The following is a 12,823-nucleotide window of genomic DNA, read 5'->3' as shown; positions in this document are numbered from 1 at the left end:
CGCTATTATTCGCGTGAACACGGTTTATACCGGTTCATCAGATCGACTCAAACTACATATCAAGGTTCTCTTCACTTGAAAAGAAGAGATATAACAGGATCAGGCCTCCTTTCTTTCAAAATGAGCAATAACATTCTGATATTATTTCTTTGCATCGTTGGCGCTGTTATCGCGTGCGAATGTTCGACGGATATTGAACAGCCATTGGTCACAGCCCCGATCGGGAAAATTCGCGGTTCAGTTTTCACCTCGAGGCATGGAAGGAAGATTTATTCGTTCCGTGGAGTGAGATATGGCGAACCACCTGTTGGAAAGCAACGTTTTCAAGTACGTATTTTGAATTCTAAACAACATTTTCTTCTTTTTTTTTTTTTTTACGTATCGTTAATTTGTGCGCGAAATATGTATAACGAAAACGTGTAAACATACTTAGAGATACAATATTTACAATATTTTACGACAGAATAATACAAAAGAATACAGATCGAAGAATATAAAAATAGAATAAAAACGTTGAAGATATTTTTATCCGGATAATATTATGAGCTTATAAATATTATTTTAAATATTAAAAACGTACAATTTTTTCAAAATACCAAAAAAGTTTGAGCTTCTTAAAAGAAAGTTTCGTTTAATCTTAAAAATCCTTGCTTATTTTTCCTTTCTAATTTTTTGGTTTCGCATTAAAGCCTCCAATCCCAGCGGCGGATTGGCAAAACGTGTTCGATGCCACCGAGGAAGGACCTAGTTGCCCTCATTCCGATGGCGTGTTGCAAGCGGAGGATTGCCTACGTTTAAACGTGTACACCACCAAGGTAAACATCACTATAACGATCGATATCTAAACAAAATTTCAAATTTGCGATCAATCTTTCGTTAAATTTCATTATTATTCTTTTTTCTAGCTACCATGCGAGAACAAAAATACAAAGAGACCGGTTATGATATTCATACATCCCGGTGGCTTTACCAGTTTTTCGGGCCAAAGTTCAATTTTCGGGCCGCAATATCTGCTCGACAAAGACATCGTGTTGGTTACGATCAACTATCGTCTCGGTGCATTGGGTGAATAATCATCGTTTTACAATCATTGCACGAGCGAAATTAATTAAATTTAACCCTTTGCATTCGTATGTTTTAGTCGCCCATCCTTCACTAATGTAAATATACGTATGATGAGATTCTAGGGACTTTTGTCGCTCGATCGGTAACTTCTTAGAAACTTTTCGCTTCTACGGCGGCTATAGTCTATATAACTATAGTTATATGACTATAACTATAACTAGGAGACTATAGCTCTGCATAAGATGCCGCGTATCATCGATATTTTCATCATCAATTTTTATTTTTCAATAAACACTGTCAAAGCAATTCGAAAGGATTAAATATAAATACGAGCTCAAAGAGTTAAATTATTATTACTTAAACTACCACCGTTTATTAAAATTTGTTCGAAATTTCGTTTCAGGTTTCTTGAACACCGGGGACAGTTGGGCGCCGGGCAACATGGGGTTGAAGGATCAGGTGGAGGCGTTCAGATGGGTCCGACGGAACATCGCCGCGTTCGGCGGCGATCCGAATTCCGTCACGCTGTGCGGTTACAGCGCGGGAAGCTACAGCATAATGTTGCACATGGTCTCTCCCATGTCGAAGAATTTGTTCCACAGAGCCATCTCGATGAGCGCCTCGGCCATCAAACCGGAAGTTTACACGGGTGTCGCGCAGCACGGGCAGAAGGAGCTGGTGCAGAGGCAGGCCCGGCTGTTGAATTGTCCCACCGATTCCACGCCCTCCATGTTGAACTGTTTGCTCGAGAAGCCCGTGGAAAACTTCACGAACACGTTGGCCAACTTGACGGTACGTTTCGTTTCACAAACGAAAAAAAAAATAAAAAGCACTTAGAGCTATCTCCTTTTTTCCTTTTCATGGATAGGATTGGTACGGAAATCCGATTCTACTTTGGACGCCGGCCGTGGAGCCCGAGGTCGCAGGCGTCGAAAGATTCCTGGCCGAGCAACCGTACGACTCGATCGTGCAGGGGAAATTCCACCAAGTTCCTTACATCCTTGGAGTCACGGAGCACGAGTTTGCCGGTGTAGCCGCGCGTAAGTGATACTCTCGCCTATTTGTTGCGTCAGGCACGCGTTTTATCGGATGATGTTACAGTGTACGAGAGGAACGACAAGGTGGACAACGGATCTTTGTATCGAGAGGTGAACAGCAATTGGAGCACCGTCGCCCCCATATTTTGCATGTACGAACGCGACACGCCACGATCGAATTACATAAGCAGGCAATTGCGACAATTTTATTTCAAAGACGAGGCGATCGGCCAGCAGACTCTCCTCCAACTTGGCAAAGTTCGTATCCTTTTTTTTTTCATTTTATTAAATTATTAATCCTTTCGCTACGAGCCAAAAATGTGCTCGAGAAAGATCGTGAGCCGATGTTATGTTTACGCCTCGCAATTCGAGTTGCTTTGACGGTGTTTATTGGAAAAAGGAAAATTGATGATGAAAACAAAGATAGAGCGACTATAGTACCTGGCATCTTATGCAGACTATATCGACCATAGTATCTTGGTGACATCTTATGCAGAGCGACTATATTAAGCAGAGCGTAGTACCTCAGTGGCATCTTATGCAGAGCAATTATAATTGCCTATAGTATCTCATTAGTATTTTATGTGAGCGACTATATTAAACAGAGTGACTATATCGACCATAGTATCTTGGTGGCATCTTATGCAGAGTGACTATAGTCGCTCATAGTGTCCCAGTGGCATTTTGTGCAGAACGATTATAGTCGCTCAGTGGCTTCTTATGTAGAGTGACTATAGTTGCCAATAGTACCTCAGTGGCTTCTTATGTACGACTATAGGTGCCCATAGTACCTCAGTGGTACCTTATGTAGAGCGACTATAATCGTCCATAGTAGTTCAATGACTGACATCTTATGCAGAGTGACTATAGTCACCCATAGTACCTCAATAGTATTTTATGTAAGCGATTATATTAAGCAGAGCGACTATAATCGCTCATAGTACCTCAATGAGTGGCATCTTATGCAGAACTATTATAGTCGCCCATAGTACCTCAGTGGTACCTTATGTAGAGCGACTATAATATAGTAACTCAATGGCTGACATCTTATGCAGAGTGACTATAGTCACCCATAGTACCTCAATAGTATTTTATGTAAGCGATTATATTAAGCAGAGCGACTATAATCGCTCATAGTACCTCAATGAGTGGCATCTTATGCAGAACTATTATAGTCGCCCATAGTACCTCAGTGGTACCTTATGCAGAGCGATTATAGTCGCCTATAATATCTGAGTGGCTGGCATCTTATGCAGAGCGACGTAGTGGCGAAAGGAGAAGACAGGTTAAGGAAAAATATATATATATATATATATAAAATATTTGGCAGGTATACGGCGATTGCATAACCATATTCCCCATGTATCGAGCGGTTAAACTGTTCGCCTCGAACTCGAGAGAGCCGGTTTACTTTTATAAATTCACGTACGAGGGACGATTCGGTTTCTACAGATGGAGCAACGAAACTGCATACAGTAAGTTTTCATCTGAAAGGCTAAAATTTTATTCACGTTGGAAATTTTTAAAATTGTTTTCATCTCCTTTCAGATCCGTCGCATCACGACGATTTGCAGTACCTGTTTCACGCGAAACAATTCCCGTTCCTCCCGTATCTGGGGGACGACGCGCCGGAATCTCCTATGGTGGAGCTTTACACGAGCATGTGGTCCAATTTCGTGATAAACGGCGAGCCGATCCCGAGGAACGATAACAGATTCAGCAACGTGTCGTGGGACACGTTCGTCCCCTCGAAAACGAATTACCTGCAGATCGATCTTCGCCCGAGCATGAAGACCGAATTCTTCCCTGAAAGGATGCGGGTGTGGGAAAGATTATTCCCACTGCCATCCCGAACCACGAAAGGAGCGAAGCATTGAACGCACTCTTTTTCCTTCTTTTTTGTATTTACATATCAACCTCGAATTCGACAAGATTTATTATTATTAATTATCATATTAATTCGTTGGAAAAATTATTGAACGATAAACGATTATAACATGATGAAACATCTTTATTGTTACAAACAAACACTTTTTCTTCGTCCGATTGATTAATTTCTCTACCAAATGATTATTAGATAGTCGTCGAATCACAAGGAGTTCTTTCTCGCATGAGTACGTGTATTGCGTGTATAAAAAGAAAAAAAAAAAAAAAAAAAAAAAATTGCTCGCGGTCGATCTAAATTTTCGGATCCGTCGATTGGAGTTTCACCATGGCCTCGTTCAGCTCCCAAAATTTCTTAGCCTGTGCCGGATCCTTGACGCCGCAATACAGTTCGCGCTCCTGAAGGGTTCATCAAGGGTTTTTTTAATGGAAGATCGAAAGACAAGAGAAGAACTTTTCCTTACTTTGCAATCCATAAAGTATTTGCCCGATATCCCGTCAACCTCGTCCGAGACGGCAAGGTGTATGGTCGTTTGAGCCCCTTGCTCGACCGTTTTCGACAAAACGTTGAGCAGATTGTTCAGCATCCACGAAAACGGAGGCGGAACCGCTTTCCATATACCTGTGCTTATCAAACCGGGATGGAGGCAATTGACAGTGACCCCGGAACCTTCGAGCCGTCTTGCCAACTCCAAACTGAACACGATGTTGGCGTATTTGGAAACGTAGTACAAGTAGCCGGGCATGGTCGTGGTTGGATTCACGTTGTCCAGGTTCAATCTTGCGAAAACGTACAGCTCGGACGCGACGATGATTATTCGACTTGGCTTCGATCGTTTCAACAAATCTGCAATCGTTGCAAATCGAATCGTGCTGGGTTACATTGTCGAAGATGCGCCACAAATTGAGAGAAAGAAAGGGATTCACCGATCAAAAGATGCGTGAGCAAAAACGGGCCGTATTGATTGGTCGCCATGGTCATCTCCACTCCGTCCTCGGTGACCATCTTCTTGAACAGTTGCGCGGTACCAGCGTTGTGGATCAGCACGTCCAATCTGTTCTCCTCGTGATTTATCTGCCGGGCGAACTCCCTCACCGAGGAGAACGAGGACAGGTCGAGTTTTCGAGCGACGATATTCTCGTTTCCGGACTCTTTTGTTAGCTCCTCTGTGGATTAAGAGAAACGTTTATTTAGAAGAGTATTAGGAAATGTGGGAAATTGATTGGTGATTGTGGGAACGACTTAAGGATTTTATTTTGTCGGTGAAAGGAAATGCAATTATCTTGTGCAAATTTTCTATTGAATTCATGCAAATTTGTAAAATTAATAAATGCGAGCGAATAATCCCGCTTGTTGCAGTCTCGATGATTGTATAATTTGCTTTAATTTGATTTCGATTGATGGGATGCATCGATTGTGTTGATGAACTCGAAATAAATAAATCTACAACTTTAAATTTAGAGTTAAAAATTGCTCTTCCACCATACTCATTTCATTTCTAATTCTCTAATTTTAATTCTTCTATATAATTAAAAAATTATTCGACTCGAAGGAAAATAAGATTTTTTCGAAACGGGGATAGAGATAAAATCGTGTTCGTATTTAAAAACCACTTGATAAAAAATTTTTATTATAAAAAATTATGAATTCTATTACGTATAGAGTAGAATGGAATTCTTGTTGAAGTTCTCAAATTTGCATCAACTCGTGTATTACATTACTCGACTTACAAACGGACGATGTCTCATATATTTTTTTTAAGACCTATTTCAAAATTAATATCACGCGTTACGCGTATAACGCAATTCTTGCTTGGAGAAACAATGATATATATATATATATATATGCATAGTTTTACCCTACTTTCTCTACTTCATTATTAATGAATCGTAACAGTTTTTTTTTCTCTCCAAACAATTCGATCGAAACGATATGTAAATATGTGGTGATTCATTATGAGAGTGAAATTTTCATAAGGACGAAACCTTTCAATTTGTCCGCCATTTCCAAATTTCGGCACGCCATGATTAGTCTCGCGCCTCTTTTCGCTATATCTCTCGCAGTCTCCCTTCCAATACCAGACGTGCATCCAGTAATTATTACAGTCTTCCCGTCCATTCTTTTCTTGCTTTTGCAGATTCCCATCGTGTGTCGGGCGTAAAGGTACACCGCCAGTAAAACCAGAAGCACGACGAGTGATCCAGCTGCGGCTAGGTAACACAACGTTGGGCAGGACACGATCTTGAGTAACATGATCTAAACGAAAGGTGTACGTTATATACGTTAAATTACAATAGAAAATTTTTTTCCTTTTCAAAAGAATCAACAAAAGGGGATTAATTGATAAAAGGAACGGAAACATATTCGAAATACACGCAGTGAATCGAGAATAAATAAATTTAGAAATTTTTTCGAAAATTATTGAGTAATTAGTTTTATGTACCATCTATGTATACATGTGGATAATATTATCTTGTATAGTACGTAAAATAATAAATTTTAATATATCCCAAAAATTTTGTCTGATATATGTAGTTTTTTTTTCTTGCAGATTTTTTTGTAGAAAAATGTGTATATCAAGAGTATATTTTATTGTTATCAAATAGGATATGGAAATGAGAAGAATGTGTAACAGGGAAAAAATTTTATGCTTGGAACAAATGTATGAATCATCCAAATAGCGATATAAAAAAATGTGTTCGACTGTAGATGTTATGTAAGGAAATGTAATAAAAATCTTTAATTTTATTTGGGAAAAATCTTTTGTCCTAACTCGTATTTTATTTTTAACAATGAGAAGAAAATTTGTACCATTTTTTTTTTTTTTTTTCCTAGAATGAATTTAATAAATGTACGATAAGATATGTGTACGCGCATTTCATCTTCTTGAAAAATTCAAAATTTTATTGCGATACAGGCATTGAAATCTCTCGTTCGAAGAAATGTTACGCAGCAAAGGTCGATGACCGAGAACATGGATCGTTTGAGATATCGGACACTGACGTTCCACCTAACTCGTCGTAGAAATGACATATAGACTCGAAATAACGAATACAAAATACTATACTTACGTTTAACATTTATAGTTCTTTTTTTTTTTTTTATCAAAAATATACATTTCATTCCTACGATATAATACAAATTTTCTATAAAATTTATATTAGATTAATTTTGTTATTTCATATATACATGAATTTTTCTCTGTTCATAACAAGTGTACGTATAATGATAAAAAGATATTTATGATATTTTTCTTATCCCATATTTTTATATAATGATCACAAATAACGTAAAAAGTGAATATAAGAACGAGTATTTTAAAATAATATATAAGTAATATCTACTTGTCGTATTATATGTCCAATACTTATTATAATTAATATTTCTCCAACATTCTACGAAATCTATCATTTTCAAATAAGAAGAAATAAGTTTTAATGACATTCAATTAATATTAACGAACGTAGAAAATTTTCCATTAATCTAATATTTATTATAATTGATACTTCTCATTCTACGAAATCTATTATTTTCCGAATAAGAAGAAATAAATTTTAACGACGTTTAATTTATAATACAACGAAAATTTTCCACTATTTTATTTATAACCTATAAGTATAATAATTCATAGAATAACGAATATATTAATTCCATTGTAATCTATCCATAAGGATCTATGGATAGATCAAATTTGAAAGAGTAAAAAGGGAGGCAAGTAGTAAGCAGTGGGAAACTTAGGTAAGAAAAAAATATTAATTTAATGTTGAATTATACTCACACCACGGTTAAATTTTCATTCAAACCGGCTTAAGAGTCCAGGCGCTAGGCGTCCTTTCTGTTTGAGTGTTGCCTCTATACTAACATTGCAATCCGTGACGCGTGACCCTGCAGTAAGTATAGTCCCACTCTCTTCGTGGAGAACAGTGATGAGAGAGTGGCTTTTATAAAACCTTAATGTCAAGTTCTCCGTAGCCTCATCCTGAAAAAGAACTCGTTATATTTTTCAATCCCAGATATCTCGAATATACGAATTGACATAGTGAACGTCGAGTGTGTTTCTTTTTTTTTTTTCTCTCTCTGTTTACAAGAGTTGAGTGTAGTCGTATATTTTTATTATCTTTTTTTTTTTTTCTTCTTCTTCTTCTTAATCATTATGGTAATATCTGAAAAATAAAAATTTTTAACGCGGATAGTTAAGAGTGGAGGATTAGCATAAAGCGTTTTTAATTTTTATTTTAATATCAATGTGTGTGTATGTTTGTTTAACACATAATTACTTGTGTGACACAACAATTTTTCTTGATTATTAATTTTTCAATGTTGATGAACGTTTAGACGTGCATCCATTCAATTATCGCGGCAATATCTAAAAAGGATCTGTTAAAACTCTTAAAACATAACACGATGAATTTTAATTAACGAGCATTCATTAGAATCGAATTAAAATTATGATAAAAGAGATAAAAATTTGCATAAATTTACGTTAGCGTTATATTCATTGCTTGAATTTATGTATTTTTAAAGATTCTCGTGTTTTTAAAATGTTATAAATAGCTCTGTATTAAGTAAATGTAAAGAATTTATTTATAAAAATTCAAATAAGTATAATTAAAACTAGATAGATAAGTATTGTGTTTAGTTCTATGATATTTATTTACTATGGGATTTATTGGACATTATTTTTCTATTTTTACTTTCTCCTCGATATTTTGCACTCGAATTTTAGATGACGTTTCGTTCGTTTCAACTTTTGTAAATTGTGGCTTAGATTCTTCATTGTGCAGCAAGATCTGCGATGTTAGATTTGATATTCTCATGTCTTTCAGCTTCATCGTACTCTCTAGATATGCAACCTTGTGATTTAACGTGTAGATAATGTCGTCAATCTCTTGAAGTTTTTGTCTTAATTGCATGCAGACGTGACGTGGAACACCATCTTCCCCGTTGATATCCTCTGACGTTCTTTGCGTCTCGGCATCTTCTTTCACTTCAACAGACACGAAGAAAATATTTGTCGAAATTTGTTCCTTAAAAGAATTCATCATACTTGACATATTTTAAAAATTAAAATTTTAATTTTATTTTTTAATGTGTTCCATTCATTTTATAATTGTACACATTTTTTAAAAGATATTTTCTTAAATATATGTTCAACTTACACGAACTTTGGAAAGGATTCTTTAATCGGAATATAATATTTTGAAGATAATTCCAAAAGCATAACCAATTTATAAACCATTTCAAGATAAAATAGGATTTTTCTTTTATTTGATAAAATATCGATGTTTTACGATCAATACGTTCCAAGGTTAATTGATCAACATTTGGCAATGATTTGTTTGATATCGTTTTTATTCCATCTGTGTCCACTTTTTCTAAATAAAGTATCACGCTTTGAAAATATTATGATGGAATTCTTATCAATCGCCTTGTTCTTTCTTATTTCATTTAATTTTTACCTTCTTCGATAAAATCATTTTCTTTGAACGACAGATTCTCAAAATCTTTTAGAACTTTCTTTTTCAATTCCAATAAGACATATTCAGCGGTTCCAGGATGACAATTTGCTAATTGATTGATAATATTTTTATTTAATTTCATATGAATTTTACTTAGTACTTTTCGATTTAATATTTTCCAATTTTCTTTCTTCATTGTTATACTATTGGCAGGCACATAATTATGAAGATCAACATAACGGGGATAATATATTTTAAGGATTTCCGCTATTATTACTAAGGGATATTTTTCTTAGTTATTTTTTAAATTATAAGAAATTGAAAAAATAGAAGTCTAAATAGAAAGAATCAAGAGTTTTTAACAAAATCGTTTTGTAACTACCAGCATCGGAAAGGTCTCTAGATAAATTCTTTGTTGGTTTTGAAAGTGGAATCGTAGAGATCCACGCATACAATTCTTCTATTTGATTTTTATCATTTTTCTTATCTTCATCAGCCATTTCTCTATATTTGTATTATTTGTATTGGTTCTGAAATTAATTTAATGGATACTACGAAAGAAGTATGTGTTTGTATTGAACATATTTCTCTTTTATATCGTATAAAATTTTGCATCACACATTTAATAAATTATAAAAAAAAAATCTATTAAATAGATCGATTAACAATAGATCTTTTTTAAATGTTTGTTCGAAATATTTGGTTGCAAAAATAAAATTGACATCCTCCTTCCTTGAAGTTAGATCTTACATTTTTATAAGATATCAAGGGATCAATTTTTAATTTTGTAATATCGTTTATTTAATGAAACGTACTTCGTATCACTGAAATAATGTATTGCGATTCTTGATGCAAATTCTTAATTTTATTTAATAATATATAATAATAATAATAATAATAATAATAATTTATCTATAACTTAAATTTTTAAAGATATAGATGTAGATTTCATAGATAAAAATATATAAAAACCACTATTTAATAATTTAAAAATATAACCATAGTTTCATATAGTAACAGAAAATATCCCTAGCGTAAAAATCCCTGTTTTCTTTCAATCGTACAAGTTGTCAAACCTTGTACCGAAAGTTCACTCTATTTAGTAACTGATATTATTGCAAAGTAATTGTCATGGCTTCGGAACGTTATAGTTTTTCATTAACAACTTTCAGGTAAATTTAATTATTTCTCGTAAGAATTCAAATTTAAAAATTTTAATTTTAACGTAATATTACTCTAACTAATTAATAGAAGTTTTCATGAACATAACCTGTAAGTAAATTACAGGTTACATCGATTTATAAAATTTATCGATTTATTAAATTTACATTAACAAGAAAGTGAAAATTATCTTTAAATAATCTCTTTTTTTATTATTTATAAAAATCAGTTGAAAAAATTAATGTTATAAATTTTTCTTTTATCATAAATGAATTGATTTCAATTGTGTGTACAATGACTCGTCAAATACCTGAACGTCATAAAATATAAAAGTTAATTTATTTTTTTACACAGTCCATCTGGAAAATTGGTTCAGATAGAATATGCTTTAGCTGCTGTCGCTGCTGGAGCAGCAAGTGTTGGCATTAAAGCTTCGAATGGAGTTGTTCTTGCCACAGAAAACAAACACAAATCTATATTGTACGATGAACACAGTGTAAAGAAAGTAGAAATAATTACAAAACATATTGGTATGGTATATAGTGGCATGGGTCCAGATTATAGATTATTAGTAAAGCAAGCACGTAAAATTGCACAACAATATCAGCTTATTTATCAAGAACCAATACCTACTGCACAATTGGTACAAAGAGTTGCAATGCTTATGCAAGAATATACACAGTCTGGGTATTTATCTTTCAAATAATTTTTCAATTTATCAAAGATTTGATTAATACAATTATAATGTATTTTGAAATTAAAATTATAGAGGAGTCAGACCTTTTGGAGTCTCTTTGTTAATTTGTGGCTGGGATAATGGAAAGCCATGTTTATATCAATGCGATCCTTCTGGTGCATATTTTGCATGGAAGGCCACGGCAATGGGTAAAAATTTTGTCAATGGAAAAGTATTTCTTGAGAAAAGATATAGCGAAGATTTGGAATTGGACGATGCTGTTCATACTGCCATTTTAACTTTAAAGGAAGGATTCGAGGGACAGATGACAGCTGATAATATAGAAATTGGTATTTGTGATGCAAATGGTTTTAGAAGATTGGAACCTTCCAATGTAAAAGATTATCTTGCTAATATTCCTTAAATTTTTATTATTTTTATATTACATTATTACAGTAATCTTTACACAATCAAGAATAAACTAGATTCTTATAATAAAATGTTTTGTTGAAAGTAACATTATTATTCCTTTACTTGCAATATATAATATAATAAGAAAGTTTATCTTTAAAATACGGATTTATCTTTATTCAAACTTTATTTATAAAAATTTATTCAGACTTTAATGGAAGATTATTATGAAATAATGAAATAATATTAAAAATATTACAAAAATTATATTTATCTTTAAATTAATGTTTTTCATCGTGATACATAAATTTTTCACTTTAAACTTGATTTTTCAATAAATGTATAGGAGATACTATTTTTTCCCGATAGAGTGCGTTATAAGCATTCATGTTGGTTGGGCGCGATCGTGCGCGAATGCGAACGAGTTTTCGTAGTTGGTGCGCGGCCGGTCGGTTGGTTTGTCTCGTGTGTTGCGTTGTCCTGTCAGTTCTCGGTGATACTGTTGACAAAAAATCGGCCAGAACACGTGTTGAATACGTCAAGTTATTTCTCAACGGATGTGCGTAGGTAAGCTTACAATTGTTAGATATTAAGGTGTGTTTGCTTTTGCGATACTTACCTTGTCCTTTACAATTGCTATTCATCATGATATCGATGTGTCGTTTGTAATTGTTTTTGATGTCGAACATATCTATATTGCGATCAAAATTTTATGTTTTCATGTGTTAATCTAAGTATTGTTACATTTTGAATATATAACGAAGCATATTTTTAATAACGGTCGCATATTTGTCGCGTTGCCGGTTGTTTGTTTATGTCAGCCATTAGTCACGACCGGTCGCGAAACTATTTATTTACCAAGTATGTGTGCTCATATTTTCTCAAGGTCGCATTATTTTATAAAAAGTTTGAAATTATTTACTTCTAATATTTTCATATGAAATATCAATGATATCGCGAATTTACAAATAGTTTATTTGGGAAAGAAATCGTTGTAAATTTTCTTTAATACTTCTATTCAATTAAATGTTATTATATATTGATGAAAGTAAATAATTAGAAAAATAGACGTAACTGAAATTATATTCGATACACGTTGTTTCTTTTTTCTATAATTAATTTCAATTGT

At 33.9% G+C, this 12,823-nt stretch overlaps 4 protein-coding genes and 1 long non-coding RNA gene across 6 annotated transcripts; 3 read left to right on the top strand and 2 right to left on the bottom strand.

The window, feature by feature from the left end:
- On the top strand, positions 1–4,103 carry LOC100863027 (esterase E4). The gene is made up of 8 exons (XM_003695258.4): positions 1–327; positions 690–815; positions 906–1,065; positions 1,469–1,857; positions 1,934–2,105; positions 2,167–2,360; positions 3,433–3,577; positions 3,651–4,103. The coding sequence occupies exons 1-8, from the start codon at positions 121–123 to the stop codon at positions 3,977–3,979; spliced, it is 1,722 nt and encodes a 573-aa protein (XP_003695306.2). The 5' UTR covers positions 1–120; the 3' UTR covers positions 3,980–4,103.
- On the bottom strand, positions 4,093–8,028 carry LOC100866045 (retinol dehydrogenase 14). Of its 2 annotated transcripts, XM_031917559.2 has the most exons (5): positions 7,766–8,028; positions 5,973–6,243; positions 4,914–5,153; positions 4,451–4,833; positions 4,093–4,385 (listed from the first exon to the last, which is right to left on the bottom strand). In XM_031917559.2, exons 2-5 carry the CDS (start codon positions 6,238–6,240, stop codon positions 4,281–4,283), a joined length of 996 nt encoding a protein of 331 aa, XP_031773419.1. In that variant the 5' UTR covers positions 6,241–6,243; positions 7,766–8,028; the 3' UTR covers positions 4,093–4,280. The 2 variants fall into 2 exon arrangements, with proteins under 2 accessions (XP_031773419.1, XP_086759183.1); XM_086903057.1 differs by having other exon boundaries at positions 4,093–4,833; positions 7,766–8,015.
- LOC147658352 (uncharacterized) lies at positions 6,047–6,735 on the top strand. Its single transcript, XR_015290679.1, has 2 exons — positions 6,047–6,467; positions 6,539–6,735. It is a non-coding gene; the product is annotated as an uncharacterized LOC147658352 (long non-coding RNA).
- Positions 8,029–8,548: 520 nt separating the features above from the next.
- Positions 8,549–10,442, bottom strand: LOC100863146 (uncharacterized). The gene is made up of 4 exons (XM_086903058.1): positions 9,829–10,442; positions 9,447–9,722; positions 9,147–9,362; positions 8,549–8,974 (listed from the first exon to the last, which is right to left on the bottom strand). The coding sequence occupies exons 1-4, from the start codon at positions 9,944–9,946 to the stop codon at positions 8,664–8,666; spliced, it is 921 nt and encodes a 306-aa protein (XP_086759184.1). The 5' UTR covers positions 9,947–10,442; the 3' UTR covers positions 8,549–8,663.
- On the top strand, positions 10,284–11,783 carry Prosalpha2 (proteasome alpha2 subunit). Its single transcript, XM_003695283.4, has 3 exons — positions 10,284–10,618; positions 10,962–11,294; positions 11,377–11,783. The coding sequence occupies exons 1-3, from the start codon at positions 10,578–10,580 to the stop codon at positions 11,705–11,707; spliced, it is 705 nt and encodes a 234-aa protein (XP_003695331.1). The 5' UTR covers positions 10,284–10,577; the 3' UTR covers positions 11,708–11,783.
- The last annotated feature ends 1,040 nt before the right edge of the window (positions 11,784–12,823 follow it).

The sequence above is a fragment of the Apis florea genome, unplaced genomic scaffold (assembly GCF_048593485.1).
Source record: "Apis florea isolate Af1SG1 unplaced genomic scaffold, ASM4859348v1 contig_2274_pilon, whole genome shotgun sequence".
In the NCBI taxonomy this organism is placed as follows: Eukaryota; Metazoa; Arthropoda; class Insecta; order Hymenoptera; family Apidae; genus Apis; species Apis florea.
This window is presented reverse-complemented; position numbering and strand designations above follow the sequence as displayed.

Bases quoted from the DNA above. Each gene is read 5' to 3' on its own strand.
- LOC100863027 (XM_003695258.4), top strand. From the start codon at position 121: ATGAGCAATAACATTCTGATATTATTTCTTTGCATCGTTGGCGCTGTT. The intron at 1,066-1,468 runs GTGAATAATCAT...ATTTCGTTTCAG, and splicing joins CTATCGTCTCGGTGCATTGG to GTTTCTTGAACACCGGGGAC. The intron at 1,858-1,933 runs GTACGTTTCGTT...TTTCATGGATAG, and splicing joins ACACGTTGGCCAACTTGACG to GATTGGTACGGAAATCCGAT.
- LOC100866045 (XM_086903057.1), bottom strand. From the start codon at position 6,240: ATGTTACTCAAGATCGTGTCCTGCCCAACGTTGTGTTACCTAGCCGCA. The intron at 5,154-5,972 runs GTTTCGTCCTTA...CTTAATCCACAG, and splicing joins AATGGCGGACAAATTGAAAG to AGGAGCTAACAAAAGAGTCC. The intron at 4,834-4,913 runs GTGAATCCCTTT...CAACGATTGCAG, and splicing joins GCTCACGCATCTTTTGATCG to ATTTGTTGAAACGATCGAAG.
- LOC100863146 (XM_086903058.1), bottom strand. From the start codon at position 9,946: ATGGCTGATGAAGATAAGAAAAATGATAAAAATCAAATAGAAGAATTG. The intron at 9,723-9,828 runs GTAGTTACAAAA...AATATCCCTTAG, and splicing joins TAGAGACCTTTCCGATGCTG to TAATAATAGCGGAAATCCTT. The intron at 8,975-9,146 runs GTAAGTTGAACA...TGTCTGTTGAAG, and splicing joins GAATCCTTTCCAAAGTTCGT to TGAAAGAAGATGCCGAGACG.
- Prosalpha2 (XM_003695283.4), top strand. From the start codon at position 10,578: ATGGCTTCGGAACGTTATAGTTTTTCATTAACAACTTTCAG. The intron at 10,619-10,961 runs GTAAATTTAATT...TTTTTTACACAG, and splicing joins TTTTCATTAACAACTTTCAG to TCCATCTGGAAAATTGGTTC. The intron at 11,295-11,376 runs GTATTTATCTTT...TTAAAATTATAG, and splicing joins CAAGAATATACACAGTCTGG to AGGAGTCAGACCTTTTGGAG.